This window comes from Eumetopias jubatus, unplaced genomic scaffold (assembly GCF_037043125.1).
Source record: "Eumetopias jubatus isolate StellerSeaLion01/CBP00866 unplaced genomic scaffold, mEumJub1_p1.0 scaffold_8, whole genome shotgun sequence".
NCBI lineage: Eukaryota > Metazoa > Chordata > Mammalia > Carnivora > Otariidae > Eumetopias > Eumetopias jubatus.
Window position 1 is genome coordinate 41,563,183 of NW_028274814.1, and position 14,188 is coordinate 41,577,370.

The 14,188-nt window shown below is 44.4% G+C and overlaps 1 protein-coding gene across 6 annotated transcripts in view; it reads right to left on the minus strand.

The window, feature by feature from the left end:
- Nucleotides 1–14,188, minus strand: part of CRACR2A (calcium release activated channel regulator 2A) — a 137,768-nt gene that overhangs the window by 47,736 nt on the left and 75,844 nt on the right. For all 6 annotated transcript variants that reach the window (XM_028121063.2, XM_088025874.1, XM_028121065.2 and 3 more), the window contains one exon: nt 9,276–9,366. In XM_028121063.2, the coding sequence (XP_027976864.1) occupies nt 9,276–9,366 (91 nt within the window). The remainder of the gene's footprint in view (nt 1–9,275; nt 9,367–14,188) is intronic.

The following is a 14,188-nucleotide window of genomic DNA, read 5'->3' on the forward strand; positions in this document are numbered from 1 at the left end:
GGCGGCTCCAGAATTCTATTGCGGATGCTGCCATCCCCACAGTGGGCTTGCGGAGGGTCTCACAGCCCCCCCCCCCCCCCCCCCCCCGGCACAGAGCCTTGAGGGCATCTCTTATCCGGGAGCTGGAGCCGGAGCGTGCAAGCAATTGAGCATTTCCCTCACCGTCAAACAAACTGCTCCGTGTAGCACCAGGAGCCAAGCCCCGGCCAGAAGGGCCAGCCCTTCCCATGCTGTCCCAAACCGTAACGCCACTGTCCTCACGCTGGGACCATGCAAAGGCCTGTGTCAGCAAAGCCCAGCGCATCTCAACAGTTTCCACGTTTCCACAAAAAGCGTACATCTAGGGAGCAAGATGGCGGAGGAGTAGGAGACCTAGATTTCGTCTGGTCTCAGGAATTCAGCTGAATAGGGATCAAACCATTCTGAACACCTACGAACTCAACAGGAGATCGAACAGGAGAGTAGCCACAACGCTCTGAACAGAGAAGCGACCACTTACTGGAAGGTAGGACGTGCGGAGAAGTGAATCCGAGGCGATATTCGGTGAGGATAGACGGCGGGGGAGGGGCCTCCGCCGGCCGCTTCTGGCAAGTGCTAGAGCCGCGGAGCACAAAATCGGACCTTTTAGAAGTCGGCTCCGCTGAGGGACGTCGCTGCAGTGGCTAAGCGGGGGGTGGAATCCTCCCGGGACAGTGTGGTCTCAGGACCCTTGGGGTCACAGAGAGACCGGGGGTGCCTGAGTGCGCCAGAGCTCCCAGGTATCAGAGCGGGGAAGCCGGCAGCAGAGACGGAGCAGAGTCGCGGGCTCTCAGCTTGGGGTTGCCATAAACTGTGATCTGCGGCCCAGTCGGGGCACAGCTCCCCCAGCGGGGACCCAACAAGCAGCAGATCCGGGGAGACTCCCCTTCCTTCCCGGGGAGGAGCGGTGCGGGAACGCACTGCAGGGATCTGCTGGGTTTGGAGACTCCGCGCGGGGTCGGGTGCCAGAGATAGCAACGCTCGGTCACAGGCCGGGTGAGCACGGAGTGCGGCCGGAGACCGGGGACACGGAAGTGACTGCTTTTCTCTGGGGGCACACAGAGGAGCGGGGCCCCGAGTTCTCAGCTCCTCCGGGTGGAGATTGGGAGGCCACCATTTCTGCCCTGGTCCTCCAAGGCTGTACCGAGAGCTTGCAGGGAACAAGAGCTCCTGAGAGCAAACCGGAGCAGCTTCCTTAGCCCGGACCGACAAGGGCGGGGCAATTCAGCCTCCGGCAAAGACATTTGGGAACCACGGCAACAGGCCCCTCCCCCAGAAGATCAGCACCAACAGCCAGCAAGCCAAGACCAAGTTGATCGATCAAGGAGAATAGGAGAACTCCAGCGCTAGGGGAATACTGCACATAGATTCATGGGTTTTTTTTTTTTTTTTTTTTTTACCATGATTCATTATTTCATCAAAGTTAATTTTTGTTGACTGTTTTTTTTTTATTTTTCTTTTTCCCTTTTTCAACCAACATCTTATAAATCCCTTTTTTTAAAGAAAAAAAACATTTTTTATTTTTCATTTTTAGAGTCATATTTTATCCCTTCATAGTAGTTACCCTTATTTTTGGCATATATATATAAGTTGTTCTCTCTTTAAAATTTTGAGGTACAGTTTCTTCTAACAGATCAAAATATACCCTAAATCACTAGTGTATGGCTTTGTTCTAGTCTCCTGCCTGATCACATTCTCTCCCTTTTTCCTTTTTTTTTTTTTCTTAAATCTTCTTTCTTTTTTCAAACAACTTATCTTACCAAGTCCTTTTATAAAATCTTTTATAATTTTCATCTTTACAGTCATCTTCCATCCCTTCATTGTATCAACCCTTATTTTGTACATATATGTCTTTCCTCCTTTAAAATTTTAGGAGGCACTTTTTTCTAACAGACCAAAATACGCCCAAAATCTAGTGTGTGGCACTGATCTATGCACTAGCCTGATCATATTTGCTCATATTCTGCCTTTTTTGTATTGTTTTGTTTTTGTTTTTATCTTTCTTTTTCTTTTTTTTTTCCTTTTTCTCTTTCTTTTTTCTTTCTTTCCCTTTCTTTTCCCCTGGTTTCAGGTCTTTTCTGATTTGTATACAGTATATTTGCTGGGGACGTTGTAAACTTGTTAGCCTTTTGTTCTCTCATTCATCTATTCTCCTCTAGACAAAATGACAAGACAAAAGAAATCACCTCAGCAAAAAGAACAAGAGGTAGTACCGTCAGCCAGGGACTTACTCAATACGGACATTAGTACGATGTCGGACCTAGAGTTCAGAATCATGACTTTAAAGATACTAGCTGGGCTTGAAAAAAGCGTGGAAGTTATTAGAGAAACCCTTTCTGGAGAAATAAAAGAACTAAAATCTAACCAAATCGAAATCAAAAAGGCTATTGATGAGGTGCAATCAAAAATGGGGGCACTAAATGCTAGGATAAATGAGGCAGAAGAGAGAATCAGCGATATAGAAGACCAAATGATGGAAAATAAAGAGGCTGAGAAAAGGAGAGAGAAACAACTACAGGATCACGAGGGCAGAATTTGAGAGATAAGTGATACGATAAGACGAAACAACATTAGAATAATTGGGATCCCAGAAGAAGAAGAGAGAGAGAGAGGGGCAGAAGGTATATTGGAGCAAATTATAGCAGAGAACTTCCCTAATGTGAGGAAGGAAACAGGCATTAAAATCCAGGAGGCACAGAGAACCCCTCTCAAAATCAATAATAATAGGTCAACACCCCGACATCTAATAGTAAAACTTACTAGTCTCAGAGACAAAGAGAAAATCCTGAAAGCAGCTCGGGAGAAGAGATATGTAACCTACAATGGTAGAAACATTAGATTGGCAACAGACCTATCCACAGAGACCTGGCAGGCCAGAAAGGACTGGCAAGATATCTTCAGAGCACTAAACGAGAAAAATATGCAGCCAAGAATACTATATCCAGCTAGGCTATCATTGAAAATAGAAGGAGAGATAAAAAGCTTCCAGAACAAACAAAAACTAAAGGAATTTGCAAACACGAAACCAGCCCTCCAAGAAATATTGAGAGGGGTCCTCTAAGCAAAGAGAGAACCTAAAAGCAGCAAAGAGCAGAAACGAACACAGACAACAGACAGTTAACAGTCACCTTACAGGTAATACAATGGCACTAAATTCATACCTTTCAATAGTTACCCTGAATGTAAATGGGCTCAATGCCCCAATCAAAAGACACAAGCTATCAGATTGGATTAAAAAACAAGACCCATCAATATGCTGTCTGCAAGAGACTCATTTTAGACCCAAAGACACCCCCAGATTGAAAGTGAGGGGGTGGAAAACCATTTACCATGCTAATGGACACCAAAAGAAAGCTGGGGTGGCAATCCTTATATCAGACAAACTAGATTTTAAAACAAAGACTGTAATAAGAGATGAGGAAGGACACTATATCCTACTTAAAGGGTCTATCCAACAAGAAGATCTAACAATTATAAATATCTATGCCCCGAACATGGGAGCAGCCAAATATATAAGGCAATTAATAACAAAAGCAAAGAAACACATTGACAACAATACAATAATAGTGGGGGACTTTAACACCCCTCTGACTGAAATGGACAGATCATCTAAGCAAAAGATCAACAAGGAACTAAAGACTTTAAATGACACACTGGACCAAATGGACTTCACAGACATATTCAGAACATTCCATCCCAAAGCAACGGAATACATATTCTTCTCTAGTGCCCATGGAACATTCTCCAGAATTGATCACATCCTAGGTCACAAATCAGGTCTCAATCGGTACCAAAAGATTGGGATCATTCCCTGCATATTTTCAGACCACAATGCTTTGAAACTAGAACTCAACCACAAGAGGAAAGTCGGAAAGAACTCAAATACATGGAGGCTAAAGAGCATCCTACTAAAGAATGAATGGGTCAACCAAGAAATTAAAGAAGAATTAAAAAAATTCATGGAAACCAATGAAAATGAAAACACAACTGTTCAAAATCTTTGGGATACAGCAAAGGCAGTCCTGAGAGGAAAGTATATAGCAATACAAGCCTTTCTCAAGAAACAAGAAAGGTCTCAAATACACAACCTAACCCTACACCTAAAGGAGCTGGAGAAAGAACAGCAAATAAAGCCTAAACCCAGCAGGAGAAGAGAAATCATAAAGATCAGAGCAGAAATCAATGAACTAGAAACCAAAAGAACAGTAGAACAGATCAACGAAACTAGGAGCTGGTTCTTTGAAAGAATTAACAAGATTGATAAACCCCTGGCCAGACTGATCAAAAAGAAAAGAGAAATGACCCAAATCAACAAAATCATGAATGAAAGAGGAGAGATCACAACCAACACCAAAGAAATACAAACAATTATAAGAACATATGATGAGCAACTCTATGCCAGCAAATTAGATAACCTGGAAGAAATGGGTGCATTCCTAGAGAGGTATCAATTACCAAAACTGAACCAGGAAGAAATAGAAAACCTGAACAGACCTATAACCACTAAGGAAATTGAAACAGTCATCAAAAATCTCCCAAGAAACAAAAGCCCAGGGCCAGATGGCTTCCCAGGGGAATTCTATCAGACATTTCAAGAAGAATTAATACCTATTCTCCTGAAACTGTTCCAAAAAATAGAAATGGAAGGGAAACTTCCAAACTCATTTTATGAGGCCACCATTACCTTGATCCCAAAACCAGACAAAGACCCCATCAAAAAAGAGAATTACAGACCAATATCCTTGATGAACATGGATGCAAAAATTCTCACCAAAATACTAGTCAATAGGATCCAACAGTACATTAAAAGGATTATTCACCAGGACCAAGTGGGATTTATTCCTGGGCTGCAAGGCTGGTTCAACATCCGCAAATCAATCAACGTGATACAATACATTAACAAAAGAAAGAGCAAGAATCATATGATCCTCTCAATAGATGCAGAAAAAGCATTTGACAAAGTACAACATCCTTTCTTGATCAAAACTCTTCAGAGTATAGGGATAGAGGGTACATACCTCAATATCATAAAAGCCATCTATGAAAAACCTACAGCAAATATCATTCTCAATGGGGAAAGGCTGAGAGCTTTTCCCCTAAGGTCAGGAACGCGGCAGGGATGTCCACTCTCACCACTGCTATTCAACATAGTATTAGAAGTCTTAGCCACAGCAATCAGACAACAAAAAGAAATCAAAGGCATCCAAATCGGCAAAGAGGAAGTCAAACTCTCACTCTTTGCAGATGATATGATACTGTATGTGGAAAACCCAAAAGACTCCACCCCAAAACTGCTAGAACTCATACAGGAATTCAGTAAAGTAGCAGGATATAAAATCAATGCACAGAAATCAGTGGCATTCCTATACACCAACAACAAGACAGAAGAGAGACAAATCAAGGAGTCGATCCCATTTACAATTGCACCCAAAACCATTAGATACCTAGGAATAAATCTAACCAAAGAGGCAAAGGATCTGTACTCAGAAAACTATAAAATACTCATGAAAGAAATTGAAGAAGACACAAAGAAATGGAAAAACGTTCCATGCTCATGGATTGGGAGAATCAACATTGTGAAGATGTCAATGCTACCTAGAGCAATCTACACATTCAATGCAATCCCCATCAAAATACCATCCACTTTTTTCAAAGAAATGGAACAAATAATCCTAAAATTTGTATGGAACCAGAAGAGACCCAGAATAGCCAGAGGAATACTGAAAAAGAAAAGCAAAGCTGGTGGCATCACAATTCCGGACTTCCAGCTCTATTACAAAGCTGTCATCATCAAGACAGTATGGTACTGGCACAAAAACAGACACATAGATCAATGGAACAGAATCGAGAGCCCAGAAATGGACCCTCAACTCTATGGTCAACTTATTTTTGACAAAGCAGGAAAGAATGTCCAATGGCAAAAAGACAGTCTCTTTAACAAATGGTGTTGGGAAAATTGGACAGCCACATGCAGAAGAATGAAACTGGACCATTTCCTTACACTACACACAAAAATAGACTCCAAATGGTTGAAAGACCTAAACGTGAGACGGGAGTCCATCAAAATCCTAAAGGAGAACACAGGTAGCAACCTTTTCGACCTTAGCCGCAGCAACTTCTTCCTAGAAACATCGCCAAAGGCAAGGGAAGCCAGGACAAAAATGAACTATTGGGATTTCGTCAAGATAAAAAGCTTTTGCACAGCAAAAGAAACAGTCCACAAAACCAAAAGACAACCGACAGAATGGGAGAAAATATTTGCAAATGACATATCAGATAAAGGGCTAGTATCCAAAATCTATAAAGAACTTATCAAACTCAACACCCAAAGAACAAATAATCCAATCAAGAAATGGGCAGAAGACATGAACAGACATTTCTCCAAAGAAGACATCCAAATGGCCAACAGGCACATGAAAAAGTGCTCAACATCGCTCGGCATCAGGGAAATCCAAATCAAAACCTCAATGAGATACCACCTCACACCCGTCAGAATGGCTAAAATTAACAAGTCAGGGAACGACAGATGTTGGCGGGGATGTGGAGAAAGGGGAACCCTCCTACACTGTTGGTGGGAATGCAAGCTGGTGCAACCACTCTGGAAAACAGTATGGAGGTTCCTCAAACAGTTGAAATTAGAGCTACCGTTCGATCCAGCAATTGCACTACTGGGTATTTACCACAAAGATACGAATGTAGGGACCCGAAGGGGTACGTGTACCCCAATGTTTATAGCAGCAATGTCCACCATAGCCAAACTGTGGAAAGAGCCAAGATGCCCATCGACAGATGAATGGATAAAGAAGAGGTGGTATATATACACAATGGAATATTATGCAGCCATCAAAAGTAATGAGATCTTGCCATTTGCAACGACGTGGATGGAACTGGAGGGTGTTATGCTGAGTGAAATAAGTCAATCAGAGAAAGACATGTATCACATGACCTCACTGATATGAGGAATTCTTAATCTCAGGAAAGAAACTGAGTGTTACTGGAGTGGTTGGGGGTGGGAGGGTTGGGGTGGCTGGGTGATAGACATTGGGGAGGGTATGTGCTACGGTGAGCGCTGTGAATTGTGCAAGACTGTTGAATCACAAATCTGTACTTCTGAAACAACGCAACATATTTTAAGAAAAAAGAAAAAGAAGAAGATAACAGGAGAGGAAGAATGAAGGGGAGTAAGTCAGAGGGGGAGAGGAACCATGAGAGATGATGGACTCTGAAAAACAAACTGAGGGTTCTAGAGGGGAGGGGGTAGGGGGATGGGTTAGCCTGGTGATGGGTATTAAAGAGGGCACATTCTGCATGGAGCACTGGGTGTTATGAACAAACAATGAATCATGGAACACTGCACCAAAAACTAATGATGTAATATATGGTGATTAACATAACAATAAAAAATTAAAAAAAAAAAAAAGCGTACATCTACACACGGGGCCTGAAAGGCCCGGGGTACTAAGCAGGGGAAGGGGGAGCAGAGGGTGGGTGAAGGGGTATAGCAGCGTCATCACATCACCTTAACATAATATGAATGTGTCCTTGAAGTTTTTCCTCTGACCTCCTCCCATTCCCAGTTCCCATGCCTTGGCCCACATTTTGCTTCTGGAAGCATGCTTCCTTCTTCAGCTAGGACCTTTGACCTGTAGTCACGGCCTAGAAGCAGAACATCTGGGGTCAAGGGAATGGCTTTCCCACTGCAGAGAGGAAAGTGGCCGCTGTTCTCAGAAAACTATTTTAGGGTCCCCTGGGTGACAAGTGTTTGAGTTCTGTCGGCCTTATACTCACCCAACTATGCTGAAGGTCAAGGGACAGGCTGAATGTTTTAAAGCTCCAAAAAAGAAAGAGTGGGGGAGAGTCTGGAAATACTGACAAGCCTTCAGAGGGATCTAGCTGGAGAACATGACCGGCTTTTTGAAAGCATTCCAACTCCACCTCAATCTGAACGGCATCTATGATAATAAATAGAGCCTTGGTGTGGATAATGCAACAAGCATAAAATTAAAAATTGGTTCAAACCAACCTGCATTTAGGAGGAGTGTTGGGGTTGTGACAATAGCCAGGTTCAGTTCTGAGAGGCAGGGGATGACGTGGTCTCTGTGTTGTATCCCCAGAAGTCACATGTTGAAAGTTAACCCCCAAGGTGATGGCCCCAAGGAGGTGAGGCCTTTGGGAGGTGAGTGGGTCCTGAGGGCAGAGGCCACAGGAGTGGGATTAGAGCACTTATTAAAGGGCACTTGCCTGCCCCCTCCGCCATGTGAAGACACGGAGGAAGTGAGCTCTCACCAGAACCTGACCACCCCCCTGGCCCCCTGAGTTTGGACTTCCCGGCCCCCAGAACTGTGAAAAATAAATGTGTGTTGTTTATAAGCCACCCGTTTATGGCATCATTGTAATAGGAGCCTGAACGAAGGAAGGAGGCTACTATTCAAGATAAAAGACTTTTCTGCTGAGAACCCACCAAGTTGGATAATCCAAAAATAGATAAGAGAGAGTTTTCTATAGCTTTGTTTTATAAATATGTTCCCCAAAGGCCCCTGCTTAGCTTGGAAAAGGGGAGGATTTCACCAATTCTGACCTCCCAAGACAAATAGCAGGACTTGGTAGGAAGCTAAGTGCCAGACTAGGAACAGGGGATGCATGTTTTAAATGTTCCCCCCAGTGTCCGAGAAGGGTGGGATTTGACTTGTCTTGGGTATTAAATCTTCTAGGTGTCTAAGGGAAAGGACAGGAAGCATAGACTCTAATGATGGCCCCTGAGAGGAGTTGCTGGCGCGGAGTGAAATGGACTGCATCTGGGTGGGCCTGCCACATAGCTCTGGGGACCAGCCAGTGTCAGACCCCGTCTTCAAGCTGCTGTGATGGGCAATGCATGTACCTTCATCCTTTCACTCATTTGTTCATTCATTCCTTTGTCCCTTGTTCATTCATTCAGTGATTCAACACATGTTTGTTGAGGACCTACTATGCTCCAAGCCTGGCTGAGGTGCTGAGGACGCATTAGCAAGTGAAAGAAAGATTCCTGCTCTTGTGGAGCTTTCAAGTTAGTAGGAGACAGACCCCAATCAACAAAAATAAAGAAGGAAATTAAATGCCGCATGTGAGGGTGACAGATGCCTTGAAAAATCTAAAGCAGAGAAACAGGGAACCCACGGTGCCACGGGTGGGGGTGCTGTAATCTTCAACTGGGGGTGGGGGTCAGAGCAGGTGATCTTTCCACCGGGCCCTCAGAGCTGAGCCCCGGTGTGGACTCTTACTTTTAGGAGAAACTGCTCCTTCTCATGCTTGATTTGCTGTTCCATCTCCTCGTAGAGATGCTGGATTTCTTCATCATAAGCAGCAATTTTCCTGCAGAGGTGGCAGAAGGAGAGTCTCATGAGGTCTACACCCACGTTCCTTTGTCCTACAGCACAAGTCCTGGGGCCCGGGCACCAGGACCCCATCCGGAGCTTGGGTTGGTGAGGGTGACTGCATAGGTCCCATCCTCTGAAGCTGCGGGATCAGTCCCTCAGAATTAGCAGACCACGCAGGTCTAGCAGGACCTTCTCCTCCTCCTGGATGAGGAAGCTGTCATTTCTAGATGATCCCTACTACACTCCTCAGTGAGGCTTCCCTGGCTCCATCTTCCTTAACCTCGCTTTATTTCAACAACGAGCCCCCGGCCTCTGCTGGACGGACCTCTCTATTGTCTGCTGGTCCCTACACCTGTAGTCAGCATAAAGTTGTGTTGTGCGGGCTTCTTTCCTATTTGGGTTCTTGGTTGCTCTCCTTCCCACTTTGGATGCTTTCTTTCTACTTGGCTACATCAGCACAGTCGGAGGGCTCTCCCGAAACTCTGTGCTTGTGTGATGCACATTGCTCAGGAAATGTCAAAAGATTCCATAATAAGGACAAGCACTGACACCACGCCCCCTGCAAAGGAAGGGGGGGCCACACCTGTCCAGCGCTCATGCCATCTCAGGTCCAGGGCCCCAGGCAGACAGCATGAGAAGGGGCAGGCCGGTTCAAGGCGGGTGGTGAGGATGAGATGTTCCCATTCCCTGCCAGCATCTTCTTCCTACGCTGAGGACCCCCACAGGACGGGAAGGAAATTCCTGGGTACCCTGCTCCTATATAGAGACCAAGACAAGTACGGCTTTGGGAACAAGATGTATAGGTCATCTCTGGTGTTGTCCAGATACGTCCTCCTTTGAATGCCGCCCCCCACCCACGTGCAAATTCAAACAAGAAGGCTGAAAATTTGAACAGAGATGGAAGTTATCCGGCCAAAGCATCCCAGGGGACTGCACCGTGACGCCTCTTCTCTGACCTGCACTGAAAGTTTCTCTCTGGCTCAGTGCCCCCTGGTCCTCTTTCTCACCTGTTAAGGGGAAGAATCCAGGCTCAGGAGCAGGCTGATGTCTTGGTTCTCAAGGTCTGTTTTGAACCTACTCATACTATAAAATTTGGCACTTGCCATTCTAAACTCAAATGGTGGCAAGCCCCCTCTGCCCTTTATCCAAGGAATGAGACTTTAATAATGAAGGAAAGGGCTCTGGTTTTCAGTTCTAAGAAGTACTGGGAAAATTTCTGAACAAAACATCAAGAATGGCAACGTGTTTATTCCTCTGAGTCCTTCATCGTTTTAACCTCCACCTCCCTAATGTCCACTCAGGACTCCAGTCTAGTGCCAGGCCTTCCCTGCTGCCCAAGGATGTCCCTTCCTCACTTGCTACCTGTACCACACACACAGATGGAGCATGACTAAGGAGCCATTCTGCCTGGCATCCTTCCAGTTCTATAGGAACCACAAAAGTGACCCAGACAAGGAACTGGTGTGAGTCTTCATGGCCAAGGTCACTCAAATAGAAGCAGAAGCCTCTAAGTTCCCTCTCTTGGCTGTACCCCCAAAGCCAGAAACCCTTTGAGTGAGTATGGCAATGGCCACAGGATGCGCTCAGAAAAAGGTGACTTCCATGAGCTGGAGCCCTGTGTTTACCACCATCCTGGGCGTAGGAAATTTCTGGTTGGCTAAGAGTAAGAAATCTCTTCTTGCTAAATGACAACTGTTTTGGATTGTTACTTTTGTTATTAGCCAGCCCATAATAAGTATAAGAAAATCTTGGCAAGAAATAAGGAGCAAAGGTACCTGCTCTTGAATAGGGACACCTCAAGGGCAGAAATGAACACCGTCTGAAGGGACTTGCAGAAAGAAAGTTTTTCTGGGTCCCTGGAATTATCTTCCTATGTTCAAAGAAATTCAGGTCCTAGATGGCAAATGGTATCAAGGACAACTTTAGGCAGTGATTCCAACTATACAAATACTGAAGAACTAATAAAGTGAGATGATAGAAACTTAAAAATTGATTTGCTCTGATAAAGCAATACTAATTACAGTCATCCATATAAGCTGTTTACCATTTATGCTTAATAACCACACAGGGCATCAATTTTATACCATCATTAAATGTGTTATATTAACTTTGCTCTATGTTTCATTTGATTAAATTAACAAACTGTTTTTCATGCTCGCATGTCAGTTTGCTTGTCATAAAGTAATTTTGCAGATTGCTAAAAAAACAAATAGGGGGAAGGCAGACAGCCTCTGAATGGTGCCTCCTTCTAGCCCTCATTAACAAAGGCTGGGCCCATTGCAAAGAAGCCTTGGGGTTCCAGGTGGGCTTCAGTGAGCCCGGGTCCAGGCTAACCAGACTTATTCATGGAACCAAACCTCTGGAGATGCTTTGGAATAAAGCCGGCATCCTAGGGGACTGGGCCAGGCCTGAAGGTCTTCAGAGGATGAGTCCCATGGACTGACCGACTGACTCATGACCAGCCCGAGTCAGACACATGAGCCCCAGGAATGGGGGGCATCACAGTGCTGTTCATACCATTCACACCACTAAACCAGCTCAGGGCTTCAAAAGCCCTGGGTTCTGAACCTGGAATCAGCTCATATCCTCAGTGTGACCTTGAGCACTCTGACCTCCTTACATCCCAGAGTACCACCTGCCCCGAGTCCCCACTCCTCCCCACCCTGCCCCGGCACCAGCATGACGGACAAACAAGAGAGCCGAGAGCCAGTGTGAAAGGCATTTGGAACTGCAAAGCCCTAAGTAAATGTAAGGGATTATTTATTATTGTAATTATTGCCATGGGCTGTGGAGGGCAAGAGCCATTGTTCCCCAAGGGGAGGAAGGTCTTAGTTTCAAGGATAAAAGTGCTGCTGGGTTTGGAAAAGGTGAGAGGCAATCAGGAAGATGAAGAACGGAAAGCTTTGTCAATAAAGGCTCCTGACAGATCCATCTGTTAGAGACACAGGCTGTGTGTGAGTGGGAGCTGCAGGGCCGGAAGCCTGTGTCTGCGGGGAGCTCTGCAGTGGCCATGAGAAGGGTAATCGTGAGAGACACTCTAAAGAGGTCTGCCCATGTGGCATGTGGCGTGCCAGCCCGCACACCATATTCCCCCACCAAAGGAGAGAGGCAACCAATTATGCTTCCTTAATACGTACATCTCTGTTAGCACAATTTCGAAAACCACTCACATTGCCCGATGCACACATATACTTTTTCATCCTCCCTGTGAGAATTCCCCCACCTATTCGAACCTTCGCTCACCCCTTCTCTGAACTCTTAGAACATCAGATGTCTTTAATTGAATGTTTCCATTTAAAATCCTGAAAAACTGTCTCATCTGGGCTGATGCTGTCTCATCGAGGTTAGGACACTCAGTCATTTTTTGTCATCCGCAGGGTCTATGCTCAAAATGTGAATGCTGAAAATCTGTACAAAATCAATTTAAGACTTTGGATACCTAAATAGGTAGCCCACGGAAAGACCATACTCGGGGAACACCGGATTCCAGAGGAATTGAAGAATTTCAGGGTTGGAAGGTCTGCCTGATCCAACCACCTATTTTCCCAGGGCTAAAACCCTTGCCACAATGTCCCTGCCATGTATTTACCCAAACTAGGTTAGAACACCTCTAGCGATAGGAAACCTGACTGGATCTCTAAACAGCTCTTTCATCTTTGGAATATTCTGGCTCACAGAATTATATCTTTCTATGACCTTATCCCTCCTCTGCATAAAAACCTTTTATATATTTGAAAACAGCATTAAGACTTCAAGGAGTTGCCTTGGGTTTATGCCATGCCTCTTTACTTCCTCCAACCATGGCTCATGGGGATTTTTTTTTTTTTTTTTTTGTACGTCCCTTCACCTTTCTCTTTACTTTTCTCTGAATGTGCCCTGATTTAGCTTCCTCAAGTCATAGAACCCCCGACTGAATGCCCAGTGTGTGAAGTCTGATTAGCACAGCTTACAGCGGGACTATGCCTCTCTTGTTCCAGACACTGCATATCTATTCACGCAGCCTAAAATCACATTAATTTTTCTTGGCAGCCACATCATAGTTGATGAATGCCGAGCCCATTTGTCAAGCAAAACCTCTAAATCTTTTGTCTGTGTGATTGTTTTTCTTTTAAAGATGGTGCTACTGAATCATATCTCTTCCACCTTGTGCTTCTGTCATTGGCTTTTTGGACACCAGAGCAAGATCTCAGATGTAATTCTATTAGAATCCATACATCTTTCCAGCCTGACATTATCTTAATGGATCCCAACTGGTCATCCAGTGTACTCAATGACCTCCCAAGCTTTGTTGGTATTTTAAATTTTTAATCATAATGTAAGGTAAATAATATATTGTCTTAGTTTGTTGGTTTTGATTATTTAATTCATCTGAGAGTTGTTTAGAAGTGTTTTTATTTTTAATTTTTTAAGATTTTCTTTATTTATTTGAGAGAGAGAGAAAGAGAGCATGAGCAGAAGGAGGGGTAGAGGGAGAGAGAGAGAGAAGCAGACACCTCACTGAGCACGGAGCCTGATGCAAGCTCAGTCCCAGGACCTGAGCCTGAGCCAAAGTCAGACACTTAACTGACTGAGCCACACAGGCACCCCTGAAAGAGTGTTTTTAATCTAAAAACTACTGGTTTCTAGTTTATTGTAAAAGAAATAGTTTATTAGTAAAAAAATATATACTGGTAAGGTATCTACTTCTTAGAATCTATGAACCTTTCCTGTGTAATCAAAAACATTATCACTTCTTGCATAACTTCAGGAGAAGAATGTGTATTCTACTGCAGGGTACACAACTCTATATTTATCTCTTAAATTAAGCTTGCTGCTTG